Genomic DNA, 26,103 nt, shown 5'->3' with positions numbered 1-26,103 from the left:
GTCACTGATCAAATTCAATTCACATTTACAAATTAGAAATCTGAAGACTCATGGGGTTTCCGCCTAGTTAAAAAGAGAATCAGCTTCAACTTTGGCCCTTGACTCTATGTAACGCTCAGTATTTCAGCAAAGTCAAAGTGAAGTTGCTCAGTCGTGTCCGACTCTTTGCGACCCGTGGACTGTAGCCCACCAGGCTCCTCCGTCCATGGGATTCTCCAGGTTTTACAATATTCCATAGATTCTGAATCATGCCTTTCTCACCAAACCACCCAAGATTAGTTATGTGTTTTGTTCTGTTGCCTCTTTTTTATGGAGTTATTACTCATATTCTTGATTTTATTAATAATGGATTTTCTTATTACTCATATTTATAATTACCCCAACATCAAAGATACAGTTATGAAAATAATCTTTCCAGGTCAGAGGGGTTCTCAAACTCTAAGCCGCTTCAGAGTCAGCTGGGATGCTTGATTAGACTGCAGATCCATCCCGCTCTGGCCCCAAGACTTGGACTGGATCCATGTGCTTGGGATGCGTGTGAAAACACACTTCCCCAGAGGGATTCAGATTCACATGGTTCATGGACCACACTTTTTGAGAGATGATTTGGAGCAGGGTTTCTCAAGCTTTAACGTGCCCTTGAACCACCTGGGGATCTTGTTAAAATGCAGTTTCTGATTGGACAAGTCCAGGTGGGGCTGATTCTGTTTTTATACCAAGTTCCCAAGTGACTGGATTCAGCTGTTCCTTCAGGTAGCATAGGTCTACTTAACAGAATCCATTATAACTAATCTTATTAAGGTTTGTTTTTTTTTTTTTTTAAGTAACAGGTTATCGCATTATAGAACCCTTTTTGGAATAGCCTTTTCTTTTTAATGGAGGCAAAATACACATAACATTCAATTTACCATCGTAACCATTTTTTAAGTGTACAGTTCAGCTGCATTAAGTACATTCACATTATTGTGAAACTAGTTTCCATAACTGTTTTCTTGTTGCAAAACTGAAACTCTATACCCATTAAGCAAGTCTTCAGTCCCCTCTCCCCCAGTCCCCGTGTCGGAGGTAGTTCCTGTGCATTCTCTCAGCTCAGACTTCTGTTCTCTCAATTTCTTTAACCCAGTATAGTGCAGTTTCTATCATTTCAACAATGTAATCAGTGTAAAAAGTTAATACTAAGACAGTCTATATACACCACCACTCCTGCTGCCAAGACTAACTCTTTGATATTTGATGGGTGTATTCCGCTTACAGCACACACCACTTTGAACTAGAATATCTCAAGCACTCAATAGCCACAGGTGGCTAGTGGTCACTATTGGGCAGACTAGCTTAGTGTCAAGTTTTTGAAATCAAGGCTACCTTTCAAGGAATGATGAGTGGAATGGGGACAAGTTGAGGTTATAGGGGAAACTAACTCCAAAGAAACAGGTCTAAGCATAAACAAACATAAGACTGAATATACTGGGAAGACTATATGCACAATTCTATGTGCCATCACAATATCATATACTTAATCATTGAAAGGGATATTAAATTTGTTACTATGGTTAACTCTATTTACCAGCAAACATTGCTTCTTCTCTTATTTCTCTTTTTGCACTTCTCATATTATAATTTGTACTCATGATCATGCAATTAATTCAAATACAGAAATTTAAATAAGGTTTCCTTCATATCTACTCATCATTAGCTTCGTTCAGTCTTCTATATTTTTGAGAGATGATATGAAAGGCGCATACTGAAGAGATATCCTGTTAAATTCTCTATTTCATCTTTTGAAAATGCAAGTGTCCTCACTGGCAGCTTCCTCCTAACACTTCTCTTTCTTTCTGACTTTCTAAAAAATTCCATTAACTGATGGGTTTTAAAGATGCAATTGATTGGGGTTATATCACGGGGCTTTTAAAAACCCACATAATTGACAACAAAATACCAATCGGGCTGATGCTTGAGGACGCAAGAGAACCACCAGTGATCACCAAAACCTTAAATTATACAGAGAAGTAAATACATACAGAGTGTTTTGTCCACACACCTTACTCAGAAACCTATGTGTAAGGCAGGCTATAATCAAAACAGGAAGAGGCATTTTCACAGATAAAACTTCTCAACAAAGTTATGGACTGTCATTATGAAGCCTCTGACTTGCCCTTCTTCCTGGCTCATCACCATCTGGCCTCGTTTCAATGATCTCCAATAATTCTTTTTTCAAGGTCAGTAGCAACAAATGCATGAGACTCTTTCTCAGCCCTCAGATCAGCTGTCTGTTCTCTGCCATATCACTTTCTTGCTTGAGTTATGTCTTCTCAGGCAACACTTGTCCTCCCACTCTCTGTTTGAAGCTAGTCATTCTGTCCCTCTCATCGACTCCTCTCTGAATAACTGATTACAAAGGAAGACTGTCCTCAACTTTCTGCTTGGACTTTCTCAGATTTAACAGTCATGCCCCAGCATTCAACAGCTTCCACCACTCTCCATGGTGACCTTTCAGTTACCAGTTCCATTCCTTTGCTGGACACCCACACGGAGAACATTGCTTTCAGCAACTGTACTAGATTAGAATCCAATACCAACCGACCATCAGCTCCTGGAACTGTACAATACTGTACAAAGAACAATAAGCCTTATTGGGCCAAAATCTATCTTATGTGGAAGCAATATAAGGGAAGAGACCAGCATTCAACTATTTTTTTTTCCACATACAATTCATTTGCTGTTTTACAACTTACAATTTCAAAGGCGAAAGTGAAAACTGTTAGTTGCTCAGTTGTGTCCTACTTTTTGCAACCCCATGGACTGTCGCCCGCCAGGCTCCTCTGTCCATGGAATTCTCCACGCAAGAATGCTCGAGTGAGTAGCCATTCGCTTCTCCAGGGGATGTTCCTGACTCAGGGATCGAATCTGGGTCTCTGGCATGGCAGGCAGATTCTTTACTGTCTGAGCCATCAGGGAAGCCCCATGATTCCAAAGGCTTTAGAATATCACATTTTCATAACTTGTTTGTTGGTATAATAACTTTAGTAGTTCAAATCAAGAAAGAGAGAGAGAGAGATCACACATTCTAAGCTATTGTAACGATACAATATCTAGCTTTTCTTTATAGCTGGAACTCAGCAATTCGTTTCCTCTAGTTCTGCTGGGTATTAGAGCATCTTCCTTGAATCTCTGTTACTTTGTGAGGTACCATGGTTTTTGATCTCTCACAATCACATTCCTATGACTTGTGAGAGGCTCTCTTAGACTCCAATCTTTCCTGCTTGGCCATGACACATTCCCTTCACAGCCTGCTGTAAGGGATCTCACAGTCACCCTGTCCTTTCACCTTGTAAAACCCTAGAGATGTGCTCACATTCACCATGGCTTCACTGTAGCTCTCAGGTGGTACCCTGACGATCCTGATAAGGCTGGATAAGGCCTTTCTTATCCTTTCTTTGATAAACCTTTCTTTGGAAGATGTCAGAGGACCCTGGGGGCCAACTTCTTCAAGGGGACACTTCCCCCGTCTTCAAGGGGATGCTCTACCTCACCTGTTTCATCAGCTTCCTCTCCCAACTCTCCCAAATCTTCTGAATCCTTGGGAAGCACAACGCTCAAGGCAGCGTTCTTCCTCAACTAAGAGACTCTCTTAACATTTGAAAAGGTGCTCAGGCCTTCCAGCTTCCTGCCTTTCACAGTTTTTTTCATCTTTGCACACTTTTTGAAGTTCTCATCATACACTTCTTGTTCATCATTGACAGTCACTCCTCCTTTTGGTTTTTCCCAGGATCTCTTGGCTTTGTAGTCTGGAGATGACTCTACACCCTATCACTCACCTATCACCCTGGGTGGCTTCATCCACTTTGTTGAGCTGGGAGAGCCGGGTCGGGGAGAGAAGGCACCTCTGAGGGTAGCCATTACTCTTCACCACTTCACCTTCATCCGGGTTCTTTCCCACCACTGACACCACCTCGGCTCCAGTTCTACTCCTTTCTTTCTTTCTTCCTTTAAAACATTTTTTATTTATTTGTGGCTGCCCTGGGTCTTCGCTGCTGTGTGCAGGGTTTCTCTAGTTGCAGTGAGCAGGGACTACTCTCTAGGTGAGGTGCGCGGGCTTCTCACTGTGATGGCTTCTCCTGTTTCAGAGCATAAACCCTAAGGCATTCAGGCTTCAGGAGCTGCAGCTCGTGAGCTCTAGAGGGTGATGCCTTCTATAGTTGGGGCGTACAGGCTTAGCTGCCCAACAGCATGTGGAATCTTCCTGGACCAGGGGTTGAACTCGTGTCCCCTGCATTGGGAGTCGGATTCGTAACCACCGGACCACCAGGGAAGTCCGATACTACTTTCTGATGAAGGCTCAGGGGATTTCTAAGACTGTGCATCACACAACATTCAGCATATTGAGGGAGCTCCAAAGGGTGATGCCTGCTGACAAGTTGGTTGGTTTCCCATTATACTCTGCTTTTATTTCATCCCAAAATATTTACCACTGATTCATGTCTCTAGCCCCAAGGGCTGTACCTCTCTACTCCACTCCAACTATCCATATTCCTGAAGATGGATCTCAGCTCATGTCACATGTAAAAATGTTCCGAATTCCAGTAAACCATTTCTTGAGTATAAAAACCATCATTCTAGCTCTCCCCTCTCCTTTCCATCTGTGCATCTGCTCATCATGACCCCATGTCCTGGAGTCTTCATCACTCACTAAGGTTAGCAGAGGAGTTTCACTGGCTTCATTCCATTTTCCTGCCAGTCTGTCCCAGCACCCTTGACACTTTATTCATCACCGGTGCTTACAACCAGCTACCACTCCATGTGTTCTCCATGCCCAGACTTGGCTGTTCCAGCCCAAACCTCTTCTATTTGGGAGACCCCTTGACACCCAACTGCCACACTGTGCCCCTTGGGAGCGTATTAAGTACCTTCTGGATTCTCTGGTGTGTAGCCTAGACCTGAAATGTCTAGTTTTAGGAGACAGTGGGGGTGTCTCCTAAGAATCAGAGGAATACATGTCGCCCTGTATTTCAGGGATGTTCTACTTCAAAACTTTCCAGAAACAAAAATTATATCCTAAAAAGATGCAAAACTATTTGGGGCAAGAGGAAGTAGATAAGGAGAGAATGACGCAGAAAAAAGATATCACAGCATTTAACAAAAGAGCTAGCCAGGAAGTATCTAGGATGCGGTATTTGGAATGAGCACAACCTTTCACTGGCATGAGAACACTGCTCTAAATTCCCAGGGCTTTGTTCAAGGATAGCAGAAAGGACTGGAGTCCTGTCATTGTACTCCAATCACGACCTAGGGGAGAGGGACACAATTATCTCACAGAATAAAAAAAAAAAAAAAAAGTATACATGATTCATCAAGTTCTTCAATAAAAATATGTTTTAGAAATTACCCAGTTCTGAATCATCCTTCAAAAATCACATGTTCTTTTCATTGGGGATGGATCTGGCCATATAAGAATCTCTCCCTCAGTTACCATTCAACTGTGGACTTAGCAACTGCCACTTAGATTTGTAAACAAGGCTTAGCTTCATTACTGTAAATCAGTTTGCCAGGGCTCACTGCTCCTGAGAGAACCGAAAGAAGTGAAATTCTGGGCTTCTAAGGAAGAGCGCTTGGGGCAGCAAATTACTGCATTAAAGCTTATATATATATATATATACCAAAAGGTATATCATGAACTATTTAGCAGGGAAATTGGAAAATCCTGATCTCACTCTCTAATCCCGTCTCTTATGATGGTGGTGTCTAGGTTTGGCCCTAGTGATATGAGTTCCATTTCATCTGCTGACTTGTTGTTTTTTAGTTGCTCAGTCGTGTCTGACTCTTTGTGACCCCATGGACTGTAGCCGCCAGGCTCCTCTGTCTATGGGATTCTCCAGCAAGAATAATGGAGTGGGTTGCCATGCCCTCCTCCAGGGGATCTTCCTGACCCAGGGATCAAACTCGTGTCTCCTGCGTTGGCAGGTGGGTTCTTTACCACTGCGTCACTTGGGAGGCCCCACCCCTGGTGGTGTTCACAAGTAAAGGCAAAGAAATTACTGTGGGTCTCTATGGTAATGGAACATAAAGTCCATATTTTAACAAATCAATAATGGACTTGATAATAAGGGGGTACTGGAGTCTGTTTAAAGATACTATGAAAACCCTGGGTTGGGGGGAACTAAGGTCAGTTAAAAGGTATGTACAATTTAAAGCTATCCATCAGCACCTTCCTCAATAATGTAAGTATCAAAAAACTATTTCCGTATTGACCAAATCCTCCGTGTTATATAACAGAATGAGAACACAGCTATTCGTGAACCTAGCGATTTTCTTTTATCACTGCAACTTCAATCATGGATGTAAATGAAAATTTCTGCTCACTTTGCTACTTTTCTGCTTGACTGAATTTTGTAATGAAAACGTCTGTCCCTTTCTAACAGAGTACAGGCATCATTCAGATTCTACTCACCAGGCAGAGGGTGAATGCATTTGTTTAGATGCAAGATCACTTAAATATGTATCACTACACGCTACGGCCCACTTAGGAATGCTGCAGTTTAAAATGTTCCTAAGCAGTAAGGCAAAGGCATCAAATGAAGGTACATTCAGGTCTCAAACATTTTTAAGCAAGTTCTTCCCATCTGAACACAGCCAGCTCTGCCCTCCTTTCCTGGCTCCCCTCAACTAGAAAGAAAGCAGTGGAACTCCGCCAAAGCTCATTCCGTTACCTAAACATCTTCCGGGTCAATGGTCCATAGTCACATGACAACTCCATCTTCAGCTGACCTCTCCAGGGAGCAAATATTTTGAAGAGCAAGAATTCTAGGCATGCAAAAGCTCAGGCTTTGAATCAAAACTAAGTCTGAACAAGCTTTTCAAAGGAAGGCCTTGTTGCACAGAAAAGGCACACAAAACATGTTTGAAGAAGGCAGATCTCTCATTTGAGATTTAACATTTATAAACGAGGAAATTATATATGATTAAGGCTTTCAAATAGAGCAGTAATTTCAGGGTATCTCTCATTCCAAACACTACAGCTTCTGTCTTTCATTCAAAATTGTAAAGATGATTAAAAAGTAAATCAAAGTAAAATTATACTGAAGGTCTCAGTTGTTTTAACCTGGAAATGTGGTTTTGGGAAAATGCTGACGAAAGACTTGATTTTTGGTAAGAATAGCTGGTTATGGGAATCATCTAGAAAAGTATAAGTGATTTGCTATTTTCTGGCACAAAGCAGACTTTCTAATAATGCAATCAGGCTAATGGGTCACTGGATTTACATTATATAAAGCTCCAGGTGACCCACTTAACAGTTTAATGTAGTGTTTACTCAAGGTCACCTTTCCACAAGGCAGGTAGGCATGTCTGCCTTTCTCCTAGTCAAAAGAAACGTAAGGTCGGTTCCCCCTCTTGGCTTGACACCCTTCCCATTAACGCTATTACATGATTTCTAGATGTTTCATTTTTGATTGATGTTCAAACTGTCTGGATATTTCAAAGCCTTAGCTTTTAAATTTCCCTAACAAAGGAGTTGGCTATTTATACAAAGCCTTGCCTGCATGTTCAGTCTAGAAAATACCTAATTTAAAATCTATATACAGAAGGTCATCTCTTTGGCAATACAGGGCTGATGTTCTGAAAAGTCAACTGTACACCAAGTCAGTACAAAAGATATCTTAATAACAGTCCTCATATGCAAATGAACAATTCACTATTTGTTGTTGTTTTTCAGTTGCGAAGACATGTCTGATTCTTTGGGATCCCATGGACTGCAGCACGCCAGTCTTCCTCGTCCTTCACTATCTCCCAATGGTGGTAGTGGCTTAGTCACGCAGTCGTGTCTGACCCTTGTGACTCCATGGACTGTTGCCTGCCAGGCTCCCCTGTCCACGAAATTTTTCAGCCAAGAATAGTGGAGTGGGTTGCCATTTCCTTCTCCTGGAGTTTGCTCAAATTTATGTCCATGAAGTCAGTGATGCTATCTAACCAGCTCATCCTCTGCTGCCCGCTTCTCATGTGGGTTTTCTTGGAATTCTGAGCACTTGATAAGACTATCCTACCATTTTTAAATCATTCAGGTAGTTGGTTAATTAACATAGTACTACATTAGGACTGTTTTTCATGCTTTACTTCTAGATGATATAATTTTCTCCTTCCCAGTTATAAAATCTTAGTACAAATGAAGATCTCCTAACAGCGTATTATGGTAATTCCAACACTGATATCACAACTATACAAAAAATGTATTTTGTAAAAAATTTATATTTAAGTTAAAATATTGAAAAATGTTTTGTAAAGTCAAATTTTAAGAGAGAATTTGTTTGACTGCATATCTTCATTTCTTTAAAAGGTGTGAGAAATGACTACGTGAATATTTCCTAGAGACTTAAGTTTATAAGAATAAGACTCATCTTATTCTTACATAGGAGTTGTCATTAACCTGCAGAAAAGCCAAGAAAAACAAAACAACAAAAACCTTTGATGATAGTGGGAGTACTTTTGCTTAAACAGCTATGTTTCTGCATTGAACTCGTTCAAATTCAATTAATTTCTTTGCATGAAATCAAGAGTCCAAGAGCCATTAAGAAAAGCTGAAAACAATCTTATCTTTTGCCTCAAATAGATTTTTATCCACCAAATAAATGATACAATAAACCAACAGAGAAAAATAAAAGATGCATATCCCATGCTTATGTGCTCTGTGTTTAATCCAAGATGCCCAAATCCGTCATTTACTGATAAGGAAATTTCATATACATCTTAGAGGAAATGTCCATGAAAGCTAAAAGCTAATACTCTGCACAGTATTAGCAATATACTGCATGCTCTTACCCTGAAGGGATAAAGCTAATTATCAAGATTCTGGGAGTCATAGCAAGTCTGATGACCAGTAAGTACTTGGAGGCCTGGCCTGGATTTAATAACTCAGGATTCATTAAGCCAGGCCTTTGGGAAACCAAGGCACTGATGAGGTTTCCTAGTAAGGGTCCTGTGAGAAAATGAACAACCCAGAAGGACCCATATAAACATCAGTATTGAGAAGGCTGCAGAAAAAATGAGCCAGAGGAAGAATGGGAGTCAGCAGAGATTGACAAAGCCAAGAGCACAATAATGGTGCGGGGAGAAGGCAGTGATCAGCAGGGATAGATACTGCTGAGACACTGAGAAGGACAGAAAAATGTCTGAGCCAAGACCTCATTCACCGGAGCTGAAGGGATAGATGCTTGACAACAGCTGACTGGAAGGAGGTGAATGCTGCAAAGATAAAATAGGAATGGCTGACTGGCATGTTAAGAAGCACAGCTGTCAATGGGTAGAGCAAGGGTGGATGTTAAAGACACGGGGTTATGTTACTGACATGAGGACCCGGGGTCTCTGATGGGCAGGAAAATATGAGAAGGCTAAAAATTGCTGATATAGCAAACGAAATAAAGGGCTTACTGACCAAAGGTCATAATGAAGTCAAAGATCAGATACGATGAAGTGAAACAACTTACTGAAGATAATTTGTGCACTGGTGTGTCTGTGCTCAGCTGTGTCTGACTCTTTGCAACCCCATGGAGTGTAGCCCTCCAGGCTCCTCTATCTATGGGATTCTCCAGGCAACAATAATGGAGAGGATTCCCATTTCCTTCTCCAAGGAATCTTCCTGACCCGGGTCTCCTGCATCTTTTGCATTGCTAGGCGGAGCCACCTGGGAAGCTGTTATGCGCTCTGCTACCATGCTTCGACTGAGGATTTGGACTGAAAATTTGCAGTGAGAACCAAGAATAGAAAAAGAAAAATCAGCTAAAGTTATTTAAATGGCAAAACACAGGATAACTTCTTGGCAGACTGAACATTGAGGCTACTGTATTAAATACGCTTAGAGAATGCAGAGTATCATAAGCCCTGAATAACAAGTAATTCTGCTTTCCGAAAAGCCAGAGGAAAGAGTCACTTGATCCACTCACAGAAATCTAGCAACCTAGAGCTAATGAAGCTATCATACAATAAAGAAGATCTTCAGTGACAGCCAAAAATAATTCCTCAAACCCAAAACAAGGTTGGACCATATTCTGTCAAAGTAGTCAAGACTGAAGGGGAAGATTCAAGGGAATTCCAGCTGGGTAATGTTTTTGAAAATACATGTACCCCTAATTTATAAATCAATAAGATGGTCCACATTTTAGTGTTATGAGAATATTTAAACCTCTAAAAGGGGAGTAATTAATATCTACACATCAAACACCTACTCAGTACCATATTCACCTCATCACTTAAAAAAGGCATTTCAATATGATAGGAATTAATGATTAGTTTACATACAGATTAACCTATCTCTTAAGATACAACATAAAAATCTGAAATAAGCTTTTAGATTATCATTATAAATGATACTTAGAAGTGGGTTTCTGTTAAAATAATCTCTTTATTATTAGAATTAAAAGCTAAAGATAAGGACACTGTCCCCAAAGAATCTAATGGTATGTCTTATTTCTGAATTCAGATGCCTCTGATAACATGGGTGTCAATCTTTAAAATGTAACAGCTAGTTATTTTACCAGCAAAATGAGTTTATTCTGGAATAGCAGAGGAATTGCAATTTGGGATAATTCTCCAAGCCAGGCTTCAGCAATATGTGAACCGTGAACTTTCAGATGTTCAAGCTGGTTTTAGAAAAGGCAGAGGAACCAGAGATCAAATTGCCAACATCCACTGGATCATGGAAAAAGCAGAAGAGTTCCAGGAAAACATCTATTTCTGCTTTATTGACTATGCCAAAGCCTTTGACTGTGTGGATCAGAATAAACTGTGGAAAATTCTGAAAGAGATGGGAATACCAGACCACCTGACCTGCCTCTTGAGAAACCTATATACAGGTAAGGAAGCAACAGTTAGAACTGGACATGAAACAGCAGATTGCTTCCAAATAGGAAAAGGATTACGTCAAGGCTGTATATTGTCACCCTGCTTATTTAACTTCTATGCAGAGTACATCATGAGAAACACTGGGCTGAAGAAGCACAAGCTGGAATCAAGATTGCTAGGAGAAATATCAATAACCTCAGATACGCAGATGACACCACCCTTATGGCAGAAAGTGGAGAGGAACTCAAAAGCTTCTTGATGAAAGTGAAAGAGGAGAGTGAAAAAGTTGGCTTAAAGCTCAACATTCAAAAAACTAAGTCATGGCATCTGGTCCCATCACTTCATGGCAAATAGATGGGAAAACAGTGGAAACAGTGTCAGACTTTATTTTTCTGGGCTCCAAAATCACTGCGGATGGTGACTGCAGCCATGAAATTAAAAGACGCTTACTCCTTGGAAGGCAAGTTATGACCAACCTAGATGGCATATTCAAAAGCAGAGACATTACTTTGCCCACAAAGGTTCGTCTAGTCAAGGTTATGGTTCTTCCAGTAGTCATGTATGGATGTGAAAGTTGGACTGTGAAGAAAGCTGAGTGCTGAAGAATTGATACTTTTGAACTGTGGTGTTGGAGAAGACTCTTGGGAGTCCCTTGGACTGCAAGGAGATCCAACCAGTCCATTCTAAAGGAGATCAGCCCTGGGATTTCTTTGGAAGGAATGATGCTAAAGCTGAAACTCCAGTACTTTGGCCACCTCATGTGAAGAGTTGACTCACTGGAAAAGACTCTGATGCTGGGAGGGATTGGGGGCAGGAGGAGAAGGGGACGACAGAGGATGAGATGGCTGGATGGCATCACTGACTTGATGGACTAAGTTTGAGTGAAGCTGGGGAGTTGGTGATAGACAGGGAGGCCTAGTATGCTGCGATTCATGGGGTTGCAAAGAGTCGGACATGACTGAGTGACTGAACTGAACTGAGCTGAAGCTGTAGCAAAAATCAGGCTAGCCTGGTAAATGAAGGAGAGGAAGGTTACTTTAAACAGGAAAAGAAGGAGTTAGGAGTGGCTGATCTAACAAAAGACCACTGAAGGAAAATGGAGCTTTCAGGGCGGGGATGGCTTCTCATTGGCCGTGTTGCAGAGTCTTCCACTGACTGCGCCTGTTGTTGGGCCAGGAGAAAATCTTTCTTCCTCCTGCTGTAGTATCAGAGACATTCCTGCTCAGAAATGTAAAGCTGTGACAGGTGGTGTGTGCATGAGAGCTCCCACTTCAGGGATGCCTGACTCCGTTTTATTTTTTTTTATTTAATTAAAATTTTTTTATTTTATGGACAAGTTGCACAGCATGTGGCAGATCTTAGTTCCCTGACCAGGGATCAAACCTGCGCCTCCTGCAATGGAAGTTTGGCATCTCAAGCACTGAACCACCAAAGAAGTCCCCTGACTCCATTTTATTTTATTTTACTGAGATTTGAAAAGAATTTTTGTTTTAAGTAAAAGATACTTGTAAGAGATTCAAAAAGCAAATCCCCCCAAAAGGAGAAAATATTTGCCATGCACGTTGCCATAGAAGAATTCTGATCTAGTAAATCCTACAAATTAAGGAGAAAAACAACAAACTTTTTAAAGAAATGAGTGAAAAACTTATGCAGGCTTTTAACAAAAAAGGATATCCAAATGGGTGAGTAAGCTTATAAAAACTATTCAAAGTTATAAATCATCAGGAAAACACTAATTAAAACCACAATGGAGGGTTAAGGTGAGGGAGGGATCTGATTCTATCTTAAAAGAGGCTTTCTTCTATTAATTTTTATACTGTCTTTAAACTAGGTATGTCTAGGTTAGACCCTGTTCCTCAAAAATAAGAGTTTAATGTTCTCTAAGCCAAGTTAAAAAAAAAAAACCAAAAAAACAAAAACAACCTGTTTTCTACCTATTCTGAGATTCTTAGGTTACTTCTTGGTTGTTAAATAAAACCTGTTCTTCCTCTATTCATCAATATTTATTTTTGTAATCTTATAGATTCATTTAAGCATGTGAAATTATGGTTTTATAACCTTTGTCTTCCTAGTGATTAGGCTATTTCTTCTTTAAGTTTTCCTTCCTTTAAAAATATTCAGCTAACTCCTCAATTCATTCATTGAATATGCACTTATTCAATGTACCACGACATACTTAAAACTCTTGAAATATGTTTCAGTGAATGAAACAAAAATTTCAGCTTTCAGAGAGCTAACATTTCTGCTTAAAAACAATTATTTCCAAAGTTACAGGCACTGCAGGAAAGCCTTCTTAGTCTTCAGCACCACATATTGTTAATTCACAATATTGCTCTATGATTATTCTTTTCCCTCAAAAGGCCCTCAAATACACTATTAAAACTTTCTCCAACCTATTACTTTCTCATGGATTTGCTATTTAAATTCAAAAGATGTTGAGGCACTAAATGAATAGGTTACTAGAATTTATGGAAATATTACTCCAGAGTATAAGGAGTTTTTCCTCTAATCTAATCGTACCATGTATTTAAAGAACTGGCATAATTAAAGGCTTAAAACCACATGGACTATTCAGATATTTTTCCAGACACCACATAAAATAAACAATCAAATGAATTCAACGTCTTTGTGAATAAAAATGTGATTTCTATACTATTCCAACATTCAAAGAACAAAGATCATGGCATCCAGTCCCACCACTTCATGGCAAATAGACGGAGAAAAAGTGGGAACAGTGACAGGTTTTATTTTCTTGGGCTCCAAAATCACTGTGGACAGTGACAACAGACACGAAATTAAAAGACACTTGCTCCCTGGAAGAAAAGCTACGACAAACCTAGACAGTGTATTAAAAACCATAGACATTACTTTGCCAACAAAGGTCCATCCATAGTCAAAGCTATGGATTTTTCCAGTAGTCATGCACAGATGTGAGATTTGGACCATAAAGAAGGCTGAGCACTGAAGAATTGATGCTTTAGAACTGTTGTGTTAGAGAAGACTCTTGAGAGGCCCTTGGACTGCAAGGAGATCCAACCAGCCCATCCTAAAGGAAATCAGTCCTGAATATTCACTGGACGGACTGATGCCGAAACTGAAGTTCCAATACGTTGGCCACCTGATGTCAAGAGCTGACTCTCTACAAATGACCCTGATGCTGAGAAAGACTGAGGGCAAGAGGAGAAGAGGGAAACAGAGGATGAGATGGTTGGATGGCATCACTGACTCAACAGATGTTAATCTGAGCAAACTCCAGGAGATAGTTAAAGACGGGAAGCCTGGTATGCTGCAGTTCACGGGATTGCAAAGAGTCAGACATGACTTAGTGACTGAACAACAACAAATACCATTTCAAACTCAAATAATCAACAATCTTAGTTCTAACTTGCCAACAATATGCACCAATACTACCAACACAAATTATGGTCCCCAGAACACATTTTCTAATTCATATCTCTTCATTTTCTCTCCATATGCCTTAGGATCCATACCATGCCGCATCCTCTTTCCAGGAACCTCCACCGTACACTCCAGTTTTACCTCCTATTTTTACAGCAATCGCTCATTTTACAGAAAAAGTTGTTACCATCTGGTAATAAAGCAAATCATGAACTGGAATTAGAAATTTCAACACAATTGTGTTTAGGAAAAAACTTCTGGGGAAGAGGAGTGGAGTTTTGATGATGCTGTGCTTGGGTCCTTGTCGTGAAATCAGCAGAGAAGACCAGCATGTTTCCAGAATAAAAACAGTCACAACTACAAACCTCTACAACATCTAAAACAGTGGAATTCTGCCCTAAATTCTGTGAAATAGGTACATATATATAAAGGTAAGTTTATATAGAGTCATAAGTTTCATCCAAGGAGACACAAACACCTTCTAAAGTTGGTACACAAACTCAGCTCCATGAAATCACAGTTTAACTCTATCCAACTCAAAGTAAGCTAAATAAGGACACCCCTAACACTAGTTTCACTCACAATTTCTAATCTTAAAAGAAAATTTCTAGATGGAAAATAATGCCTGCAAGCCTAAACTCAACTTCTTCCTGTCACAGGCCAACTTGATAAATTTCTCTGTAGTAAAAAGAGGTTAATAAAAATCATTTAGCTGTGTCTCTACAGAGTTTACTGCTGAACTCTGTACGTAAGTAGTACTGAGTTAATAGTATAAAATAGTATTTTCTTTGATTTTTCCCCCTTCCAGTCTTCCATATGTGAAGGTGGGTCCATTCCTCCCCTTCCCACATTCCTTCTAGTATACTTTTTATCATGTCTATGTTCCCTGCTGGCTCAGATGGTAAAGCATCTGTCTACAATGTGAGAGACCTGGGTTGGATCCCTGTGTTGGGAAGGTTCCCTGGAGAAGGAAATGGCAACCCACTCCAGTACTCTTGCCTTGAAAATCCCATGGACAGAGGAGCTTGATGCAGGCTACTGTCCATGGGGTCGCAAAGAGTTGGGCACGACTGAGCGACTTCACTTCACTTCACTATGGCATCTGTATTGCTCAGACCCGGGGAATGGCATCTCCTTTCCTTTTATCTTGTAACTGTTTGCTATCTTTTAAATTTAGCTTTTTGTTTACATAAAGTTAATCCTCGCCGCATTTTTATATTTGCTTCATCTTCTCTGCACCCATCAGTACTGCATCTTTTGTGAACTCTGTACCAGAATTCTACAACCACTCAAGTACAGGCAGGTCCAACAGTGCTATTTTTTCCCTGGAGCCCTCCCTCCTGGGATCCGCCCCATTCTCCTCCAATCTGGACTGGCTTCTCTCCAGACTGCCGCACAGCTGTTGCCTTGGGACTTCCCTTCACCATCAGGTTTCACAGCTAAAGCCTGAGACTCAGTGACAGGGGGTGGAAAAAGAAGGACATATTGCACCACCAGCAAGAGCTGACACTTATCAAGGGATGTAGAAGAGAGGGAAAGTTTAATGAAGCTGCTTGTGACTAGGGTGATAAACAAAGATAACAATTTATTTCTAGACTCTACATTGAGAGCTTGCTCTGTTGAGTACTAAAATTGAACATGTCATCATATCCTTTGATACTGAAATTGAAAAACATCTTTACTCGGGCTTCACATGGACTGTCATCTTTATGACATTTCTAACATTCATGGTTTTTTCTTTCTGTGCATACTTCATGCCTCAATGCTTTATGGTCAATTCTTTCATGATATACAAATATGAAATTACTTTTTAAAAATGTGCTAAACTACCTCAGAGAAATTATTTCCCCAAATTTCACTTCACTAAGCTTGAAATAATTAACCTTTCCCTTTCTAAGAAATATCAGTTCAGTTCAGTTCAGTCGCTCAGTCGTGTCCGACTCTTGGCGACCCCATGAATCGCAGCACGCCAGGCCTCCCTGTCCATCACCAACTCCCAGAGTTCACCCAGACTCACGTCCATCCAGTCAGTGATGCCATCCAGCCATCTCATCCTCTGTCGTCCCCTTCTCCTCCTGCCCCCAATCCCTCCCAGCATCAGAGTCTTTTCCAGTGAGTCAACTCTTCACATGAGGTGGCCAAAGTACTGGAGTTTCAGCTTTAGCATCATTCCTTCCAAAGAAATCCCAGGGCTGATCTCCTTCAGAATGGACTGGTTGGATCTCCTTGCAGTCCAAGGGACTCTCAAGAGTCTTCTCCAACACCACAGTTCAAAAGCATCAATTCTTCAGTGCTCAGCCTTCTTCACAGTCCAATTCTCACATCCATATATGACCACAGGAAAAACCATAGCCTTGACTAGACAAACCTTATAGTTATACTTTAACGGGTACTATTCAGAGATATTATAGAGATATGCTGTTCCTAATTCACAGGATCAAAAATAAAATTCTTTTAAGTCCACAAAAAAGCATTTCTCAGTTCTTTTCCTAAAGAAGAAATACATCAAAAATTTCCTATACTTTGTGATGGCATTAAGTTCATGTCTAATATATTTTACATATTATTTATATAAAATTTAAAATGTATTTAGCTAATTAAAATATAATGGAAATGAGGGCTTTGTGGCATAGTCTGAGTTAACTAACTGAATTCCATTTGTTACCCTGGGTTTAAGCCACTCTCCTGTCCTAGGAAACATAACAATACTTGTCTGTACCACTCTGAGAGTTTTTCTGACATATTCTCTTTCTGGTTACAGTTATTCGTATGGTATAAAGCTAACCATGGTGCCCTAAATCCCCCAAAATCTTGCAAAATTGTCATATATAAGTTGTATTTTCCACAACAGTCCTTTGAAAAGTCATTTGCTAGAAAAAAACAGTAAACAAAATCAGAAAAGATCTCAAATGTGTTGTTTTGAGAAATAACATGATGAGAATTGAGTTGTAAACACAAAAAGGAAATTCAGTTTCCTTTCTCGGTTGTAGGTAGAAAGTGATGGTAAGCAGCAAACCACTTAAAAAAGACGTTCCCAGAGTGCAAAGAGAATTCTGATGGACGTCCATTTCTTTCTTGACTCCCTATCATAATCACATCAACTCAGTCACACCAGGAAAAGCCTATGAGGAAAGACACAGTGTGAGGTTAAAAGCTGGAAACATCATGGTCCAGCGTATTAAATTTATGCTAAAACAGCAAGCCAACAATTTCCAAGATGAAATTATGCAGATGTAACTAGGAAGCAGCTGTTTACTGGTTGGCACAGAAAAGTAAATATTTCCAGACCATCAGATCTGATATGATAGTACTGATTCCAAATACACAGAGAAATTAAAAACTCAAAATATCCTACATCCACTCTAGCTGATGTGTTACTAAATCTAAAGGCATTTTTGCTCTTTTAAAATAAGGTAGGTGGGTAGGTTTAGTTGCTAAGTCGTGTCTGACTCTTGCGACCCCCGTGGACTGTAACCCACTAGGTTCCTCCGTCCATGGGATTTCCCAGGCAAGAACACTGGAGTGGGTTACCATTTCCTTCCCCAGGGGATCTTCCTGACTCAGGTATCGAACTCGAGTCTCCTGTAGTACAGGCAGACTCTTTACCGACTGAGCCACCAGGGACGTTACTTTTTAAATAAAGTGGGTGAAAATGTGACCACATGAAATTTAAGTTCCAGGTGACTTTCTAACTTTCTTGGATGTCAGCATCTGTCTATCTCTTTGTATACATGGAAACAATCTAAAAACAATAGAAAAAAATACAAGCAATAAAAACAGAATATACTTTTCATGAGTTAAGCTGCTGTTTATAAAAGCAAACAGTACATTATTGAGGTCATAACTTACTTGTATGAAGAACCTCTAATAAGCTCAACTTAAAAAAACTTCATATCCCATTATCTCTTGGAGAGAGTCACCATACATATATACAACTCAAACAGTGCTGGTATTTCATATAAAAATGGCAACCAGAGCAGCAGATGATTCCAGAGTTTCTACTCATCTTTTTTTTGTGTGTATTATTGAATTATTAGCTTTTACTGGACAGTGGCAAATGCAGAAAAGCATCAATTTCAATAATGGATCTATGACACCAGGAAAAGTAGTAATCCAAATGGAAAGGAGTCAAACATTTTGCAAAGAAAATATTCTCCTTGAATAATAACGATGTGCTTGAATCCTGTATGAGATAATTAATAAAATGTTCAAATGACTAAGACAATCTTACCGTCTGGTGCCTGAGGCATAACTAAAAGCAAAGCGTGAAATGAGAAAGCCAGCTGACTCCCAAGAGAAATCATCTACTTCATGGGAAGAAAGTGACAGCAGCAACCTAATGCACTTTTTCCATCTAGACAAGGGATACAAGACACTGTAGAGCAGGGATGCCCACGGCAAATACATGGCTTAGAGAAAAACAACCTAGGGCGGCACTTTCCCTGCACCTGATAAGAAGGTCAGGAAGGTTACATGCTGAATGTGACAGGCATTTTTCTCTCTTCTAGCTTTGTTTTGAATTTTAATACGCTTAATATTAAAGACAATCTTATTTTGCTTTCCAGGTAGTCTGAGAATTAACTTTAATAAAATAATCTCTTTTGTGTAAAGGATTTATTTGGATACAGCCAGCAATTTTAGATGGTACTTATGGTAATTCTTTATTCAAGCAGGAGGTAACACATAAATGTTCCTGTGTGCTCAGTCGCTCAGTGGTACCTAGATTGTAGCCCTCCAGGCTCCTCTGTCCATGGGATTTTCCAGGATACTGGAAATACTGGGGTGGGTTGCCATTTCCTCCTCCAGGGGATCTCCCTGACTTAGGGACTGAATCCATGTCTCTAGCATTGGCAAGCAGATTCTTTACCAGTGAGCCACCTGAAATTGGAAAGACTGATGCTGAAGCTCCAATACTTTGGCCACCTGATGCGAATAGCCAACTCATTGGAAAAGACCCTGATTCTGGAAAAGACTGATGGCAAGAGGAGAAGGGGGTGGCAGAGGATGAAATGATTGGATGGCATCACCGATTCAATGGACATGAGCTTGGGCAAACTCTAGGAGATGGTGAAGGACAGGGAAGCCTGGCGTGCTGCAGTTCATGGAGTCAGACATGACTTAGCTAGTGAACAACAAACCACCCCTGAGAAGCCCCATATGTAAGAAGGCTGTCTATCCCCACCATAAAGTGGACACCTGATCACACGAAGAGAATCATGGAGCTTCTAGGGATATGGCTGTGGCCTTTATGAGACATATCTACAGTGGGATTTTTTTTAGGTGTTCGTTATTGCCTCCAATTCATAGTCTTTCCTCTATGATTTGATTTTATAAATCAGGTGGTTATTGGCTCTAATACAATTTTCTGCTGATACTGGAAGGAATGCTGGATTGCGAATCAAAAATCCTTGGGCTTTGGTCCTGATTCTACTGCTAAACTGATGTGTGAGTTACTGCAAGAAATTCAATCTTGGTGACTTTCAATATTTGTACCAGTGAAGTGAGACTGAAAAATCCAACAATCACCTGCCTCACAGAGTAAGTATTTCAATGGGTGCCCTATGCAACTACAAAATGCTTGATAACCTCTCTGTGTAACAGATGTTCAATCTAGGGAGGCACAAAGAGGGAAGGAAAGAAGAAAGGAACAAAAGGGAAAGGAGAGGAAGAAAACTAGACAAACAATATTCAAACTATTGGGACCATGCAGTATGAATGGAATTAAAAAAATACATAAATTATACACGTGTTTTTCTATTCCTTTTCCGGAAAGCAAGACATATTCATTAGGGTTATATCATGTACCACCTTTTGTAATACTTTTAGATACAGAATGAAATCTTTCCTTTTGCAACAACATGAATAGATCTGGAGGGCATTAATGCTAAGTGAAGTAAGTCATACAGAAAAAGACAAATACTGTATGATACCACTTATATGTGGAATCTAAAAGATACAACAAACCCATGAATAAAACAAAAGCGAAGTAGACTCACAGATAAAGAGAACAAACTACTGGCTACCAGTGGGAAGAGAGAAAAGGGAGGGACAGTATGGGGCAGGGCAAAAAACGGGTTGTTATGGGATTATATGACATCATGACTGTGAAACTTTTGAAAATTGTAAAGCACTACAGAATTCCCCTGGTGGCTCAGCTGGCAAAGAATCTGCCTGTCATGTGGGAGAGCTGGGTTCGATCTCTGGATTCAATCATGAAGATTCCCTGGAGAAGGCAATGGCAACCTGCTCCAGTTTTCTTGCCTGGAGAATAACATGGATTGAGGAGCCCTGTGAGCTCTAGTCCAGTGGGGTTGCAGAGTTGAACACAACTCAGCAAGTAACACTACTACTACACAATTTAAAGAATATTTTGTTCAATTTGAAAAATCAGGGGAAAAAAAAAAAACTTATGGAAAATTTGCCATCACCTAGGAGTGAGGTAGTACCTACAATTCTTAATTCTAATCTAAGCTCAGTAACAAAGTTGGAGGCATCGTGTAATCCACTTGTCACTGTCATGTTAAGCTCTAATTTTGGGTTCAGTAGAAAAATACCAGAGATTCATAAAATGAGAAAACATGATAAAAGGTTCATATAGGCCAGGTGAAGTATATAATGTGGATATAGGCCTACTAGAAGTATATAATGATCATCTAGTCCCATGAGTAGTCAAGAAGAGGTGTTGTTGATGTGCTAAGTTAACACCAGATACTATACCAGGCCTGGGAAAGTGGCTAAACACATCACAAGTGTTGTCTTCTGTAATTAGGAACCAGGAAACTCTTTAACTGCCAAATGTTTAAGAATCTGGTTTTGCATATCTTATCATAAATCCACCAAATGAAATCTTCATTCATTGGAGATTAGCCCAGTTTCCTATTAATGTCTCAAAGTGTGTGCAGCCATCTACAGTAATCAATAGGTTCTTACAACATTCATGTTTGACCCAAGTATTACAGAATCTTTGTCATTCTGAATTTCTAAGTTTGCTGTTGGGGACTTTTTTTTTAAAGACCCTTTTTAGTTTTTACAAGACATTGTTGGAATGTGTATCAATACTTGTCCACATTGTTCTCAGATAAATCCCTATGTCCTTATTTACAACCACCTTGCCAATGAATATACTTGTGGAAAACATCTAGATGCTGGCTATCAGATCAAAGGCTGCTGATTTCCCCATTGCCTAGCTACATTAAAAAAAAAAAGAAATCACGCAGGAAGAAACTAATAACCAAGACAGATTAAATGTGGAGTATGATAGTGTTTCCAGAGGAAAAAACACAATACCATATAAAGCAACTCAGTTTTTAGAACAACAGTTTAAAGTCAAAGTCAGTAAAAAGTGAAAGCACATATTTAAATCTGAGTGATCAAACTGCTTCCTCTAGTTTGATGTAAGCAGAATAACAAAATTTGCTCAACTCTAATTCCCCAGTTATCATCAAACAGGAAGAGTGGTGGGCTGTTGTAGAAAGCGCTTTTTAAGGATTAGCAAAATGTACATTAGGCTCTCTCTTCTATGAAGAATATGTCAAGAAACATACAAGGTGTGAATTCTACTAATTCTAGACAATTCAGGTACAGGAGAATCACCTACAGAAATCAGTGAAACTAAGATTCCTGGGCCCCACCACCAGATATTTTCATTCAGCAGTTGTAGAAGAGGCCCAAGATTTTTAATTAAAATAAACACACTAGGTAAATTCATTCTGAGGCTGGAAGCCTGGAAATACTGCTCCTTTATTGTTAGGACACAGGATACTTGAATAAGAGTCCAAAATATAGTCCAATACAGAGTGGCAATATGCTGAAGGAAGAGCCTGCATATCTGATCTAATAATTAGAGCATCCTTCCCGTTTATGCCCAAAGCCCATGGCCCATCAACGCCGGCTCCAAGGCCGGTCAGCTCACCCAGGCAGCGGTAGGGAATGACCATGTGTGCGTGGGTCTTGCACTGCTTCCGGCCCCTCTTGCACCAGTTCTGGATGGTCACTGGTTGGTTGGCTTCCACCACATTGGTGATCTGTAGTTCAGGGTAGACCTGGGAGAGCACACAGAGAGGGTACATTGTTACCTGAGGCAGGGCTGGCACACAGGCACCCGATGAACCACAGCTGTTATCCCATGGGGTATAGGCTGGCCCTATGCATTCGGTATCTATGTACAAACAGCCTATATATATATATACAGGCTGGCCCTACACATTTGGTATCTACGTACATACAGCCTATATATATACAGGCTGGCCCTACACATTCAGGCTGGCTCTGTATATTCGGTAGGCAAGCTTGGGCTTCCCTGGTGGCTCAGACAGTTAAAAAAAAAAACAAAACTGCCTGCAATGCAGGAGACCTGGGTTTGATCCCTGGATTGGGAAGACCCACCTGGAGAAGGGAATGGCAACCCACTCCAGTATTCTTGCCTGGAAAACGCCATGGACAGAGGAGCCTGGTCGGCTGCAATCCACGGGGTCACAGAGAGTTGGACATGATAGAGTGACTAACACTTTTGGGGAATTCAGGGTAAAGAAAACGATCGTTCACTCAAAACATGACACAATCTAACTTTTACTTTACACGTACTCCTACTTTATAAACGCCCATTCCAGCTTAACATTTTTTTTTCTTTTTTTAATTTATTTGGCTGTGCTGGGTCTTAGCTGCAGCACGTGGGATCTAGTTCCCTGACTAGGATTCGAACCTGGGACCTCTGCATTAGGAGCGCATAGTCTTAACCACTGGACCACCAAAGAAGTCCTTTAACCTATTTTCTAGTGGTTTTGTGGTTTAGTCACTTAGCTGTATCTTAGTACGACCCAATGGACTGTAGCCTGCCAGACTTCTCTGTTCAAACATATTTTCTAGGGGAGATAAAAAAGAAAGGGAGGAGGTGCGAGTGTGCTAAGTCACTCAGTCCTGCTCAATGTGACCCTATGGACTGTAGTCTGTTGCCGGGGGGCCCTATTAAAAGTATGGGGTCATTTCAATGCAAAGTAAATGGGTGTGAAGATAGTCTGTAATGCCCAAAATAATTTTTTAAAATATTCTTATTTATTTATTTGACTGTACCAGGTCTTAGCTGCAGTACATGGAAACTAGTTCCCTGGCCAGGGATCAAACCCCAGACCCCTGCATTGGGAGCATAAAGTCTTAGCCACTGGATCACCAGGGATATCTCCCCTAAATAATGTTGTGGTAAATACACCTGAGAATATTACCGTGACTGAAATTCAACCCAACCCTGTCTTAGTCAACTAGGCAAACATTTCACACACAGGATATGACGCATAGCAAGCTCTCTCTGTAAAAATTCCTCTCTTTGTTCAAAGTAATTTACATAAGAATAATTTATAAAAGTTATCATGAATCTTTAGATAAAGAATTGCATTTATGAATCTCTTCCCTTGATAACTAACTACAGCTCTTCACTCTGATTACTGTTCTCAATAAATCATGGTGTTTACTGAACACTTGGAAGAAATGTAAAACTTGATAAACTGAAATGGGTTTATGAAAATATCAGATCACTTCTATTTATTAATAATAATGAGAAGAGATTTGAAGGAAAAACAGAAACATAAAAATTTGTTTCTAAAATGGTCTTGCCCTTGTATAAATCTTGCATGTCACCAGAGTTGCTGTTTTGCCAGTTAAATACAATGAAGAGAGAAAATATAAGAGAACTGAGGACAGAAGCAAGGAAATGGCTATAATGATGGGTTATAACAGAATCTAAAGTGGGGATGCAGGAAGAGTGGGATACACAGTTCAAAGACTGTAGTATTAGGACTTCCCTGGTGGTCCAGTGGCTAAGACTCCACGTTCCCAAAGTAAGGGGCCTGGCTTTGATCCCTGATCAGTCCCCTCAATTAAGATGAAAGATCTCACATGCAGCAACTAAAACCCATCACAGCCAAATCAATGTAGTATCAATGAGTCCTGCTGTGGGCTACAGAATTCTGTCCTAAAGGTACCAAAAAAAAAAAAAAAAAAAAAAAGTGGGTTGGATAGAAGCATTAGTTGGACAGTCAGAGTTGAAATTAAGATTCTGGAGGAGGTACAGTCACTGGTATCTGCAAGGACTATAATATGAATTTCAGAGGGAATGGCTGAAGAATGATGAAAGCAAGGTCACTGGAGGAATAAAAACCAAGGAACAGAGAAACTGGAATCTTGGAACATCTAGGTTGATATCAAAATCAGCTAAGAATGACTAAAGATGCAGTTGGCTGAATGACAGAGAGTGAGGGCCTAAAATCTTTGAGGATTGAGGGGGATGCCCCTGAGGCAGAAAGAGCCCTGTGGATGCCTCCAACAGGTGGAGGACAGGTGGGAACTAGTCCATCCACAGGTTGGGTGGGGGATGTTTTTTAGGAAGGAGGAGGAAAGTATGGTTTGGAAATGAAAATTCAGGAGAAGGAAGATATCCCTATGTCAATGCTGGGAGGGCTGCAAGGAAAGAATGACCTGAGAAGGCTTTGAGAGAAGCAGTGACTTTGGGGAAGAAGCAGGTTTCAGAGCACGAAGATACTGTCCACAGTGTGGGTTATGGATAGAAGGAATTTTGCTAATGATTGTCAGTGACGTTCAGAGGGAACTTTCTGTCTTTAAAATGTTGATCTTTTGTTCACTGTGGAGTTGGGGCATTAATTTTTGACCTTTAAATAGTGCAGGAAAATATGACTTATCTTAATTCCTGAGTGCCTCACTTGCCTTATCCTATCCCAACCCCGAGGCCAAATCTATTAAAAAATTAAGGCACTGAAATGAGTGAAAACTGTGGTCCATCCAGACAACGGATTACCCAGCAGGAAAAAGAAAGGCATTATAAAGCCATGAGACACAGAGGAATCTTGCTGCTGCTGCTGCTGCTGCTGCTGTTAAGTCACTTCAGTCGTATCCGACTCTACTCGACCCCATAGACGTCAGCCCACCAGGCTCCCCCGTCCCTGGGATTCTCCAGGCAAGAACACTGGAGTGGGTTGCCATTTCCTTCTCCAATAGAGGAATCTTAGTTGCCTATTAAGTGAAAGAAGCCAGTGTGAAAATACATGTGTGAGTCCAACTATGTGGCATTCTGGAAAAGGCAAAACCAGGGCGACAGTAACAAGACCAGTGGTTACCAGCGATTAAGGGGAAGGAGGGATGAACAGGAAGAGCATAAAGGATTTGGGGGACAGTGAAATTATTCTCTGTTATACTCGATACTGTAGTGGTGAATGCATGTCATTATACATTTGTCCAAACTCATAGAATGTACAACACCAAGAGTGGACCCTAAGGTAAACTACGGACTTTGGATGATCCTGATGTGTCCATGGAGGTTCATCAATGGTACTTCCCTGGTGGCACAGTGGTTGAGAATCTACTTGCCAATGCAGGGTACATGGGTTTGATCCCTAGTTGGGGACTGAAGGTCCCACGTGCCTCGGGGCAACTTAGCCCATTATTGTTGTGTGCTGTGCTCAGTCCTGTCTGACTCTTTGTGATCCCATGGACAGCAGCCCACCAGACTGCTCTGCCTATGGGATTTTTGAGGCAAGAAAACTGGAGTAGGTTGCCATTTCCTCCTCTAGGGGATCTCTTCTTGACCCAAGGATCGAACTCACGTCTCCCAAGTCTCCTGCATTGTAGGCAGATTCTTAACCCGATGAGCCATCCTGGAAGCCCAAGCCCCTGGGCCATAACTACTGAAGCCTGAATGCCTAAAACCAGGGCTCTGCAACAAGAGGCCACAGACACAAGAAGCCCATGCACCACAACAAAGAGTAGCCTGAGCTTGACACAACTAGAGAAAAGTCCAAGACCAGCAACAAACACCCAGAGCGGCCAAAAAGAAATATACGTAAATAAATAGTGTACAAAATGTACTATTCT

The 26,103-nt window shown here is 40.6% G+C and overlaps 1 protein-coding gene and 1 non-coding gene across 8 annotated transcripts in view; both read right to left on the bottom strand.

Annotated features, from left to right (window-relative positions):
* The window catches only part of APP (amyloid beta precursor protein), a 312,804-nt gene that overhangs the window by 195,105 nt on the left and 91,596 nt on the right, over positions 1–26,103 (bottom strand). For all 7 annotated transcript variants that reach the window (XM_027543466.1, XM_027543506.1, XM_027543608.1 and 4 more), the window contains exon 3: positions 22,139–22,268. In XM_027543466.1, coding sequence (XP_027399267.1) covers positions 22,139–22,268 — 130 coding nt within the window. The remainder of the gene's footprint in view (positions 1–22,138; positions 22,269–26,103) is intronic.
* On the bottom strand, positions 22,907–22,979 carry TRNAR-CCU. Its single transcript has one exon. It is a non-coding gene; the product is annotated as a tRNA-Arg (tRNA).

The sequence above is a fragment of the Bos indicus x Bos taurus genome, chromosome 1 (genome assembly GCF_003369695.1).
Source record: "Bos indicus x Bos taurus breed Angus x Brahman F1 hybrid chromosome 1, Bos_hybrid_MaternalHap_v2.0, whole genome shotgun sequence".
NCBI lineage: Eukaryota > Metazoa > Chordata > Mammalia > Artiodactyla > Bovidae > Bos > Bos indicus x Bos taurus.
Note: the sequence above shows the minus strand (reverse complement) of the source record. Positions and strands in the feature narration are given on the sequence as shown.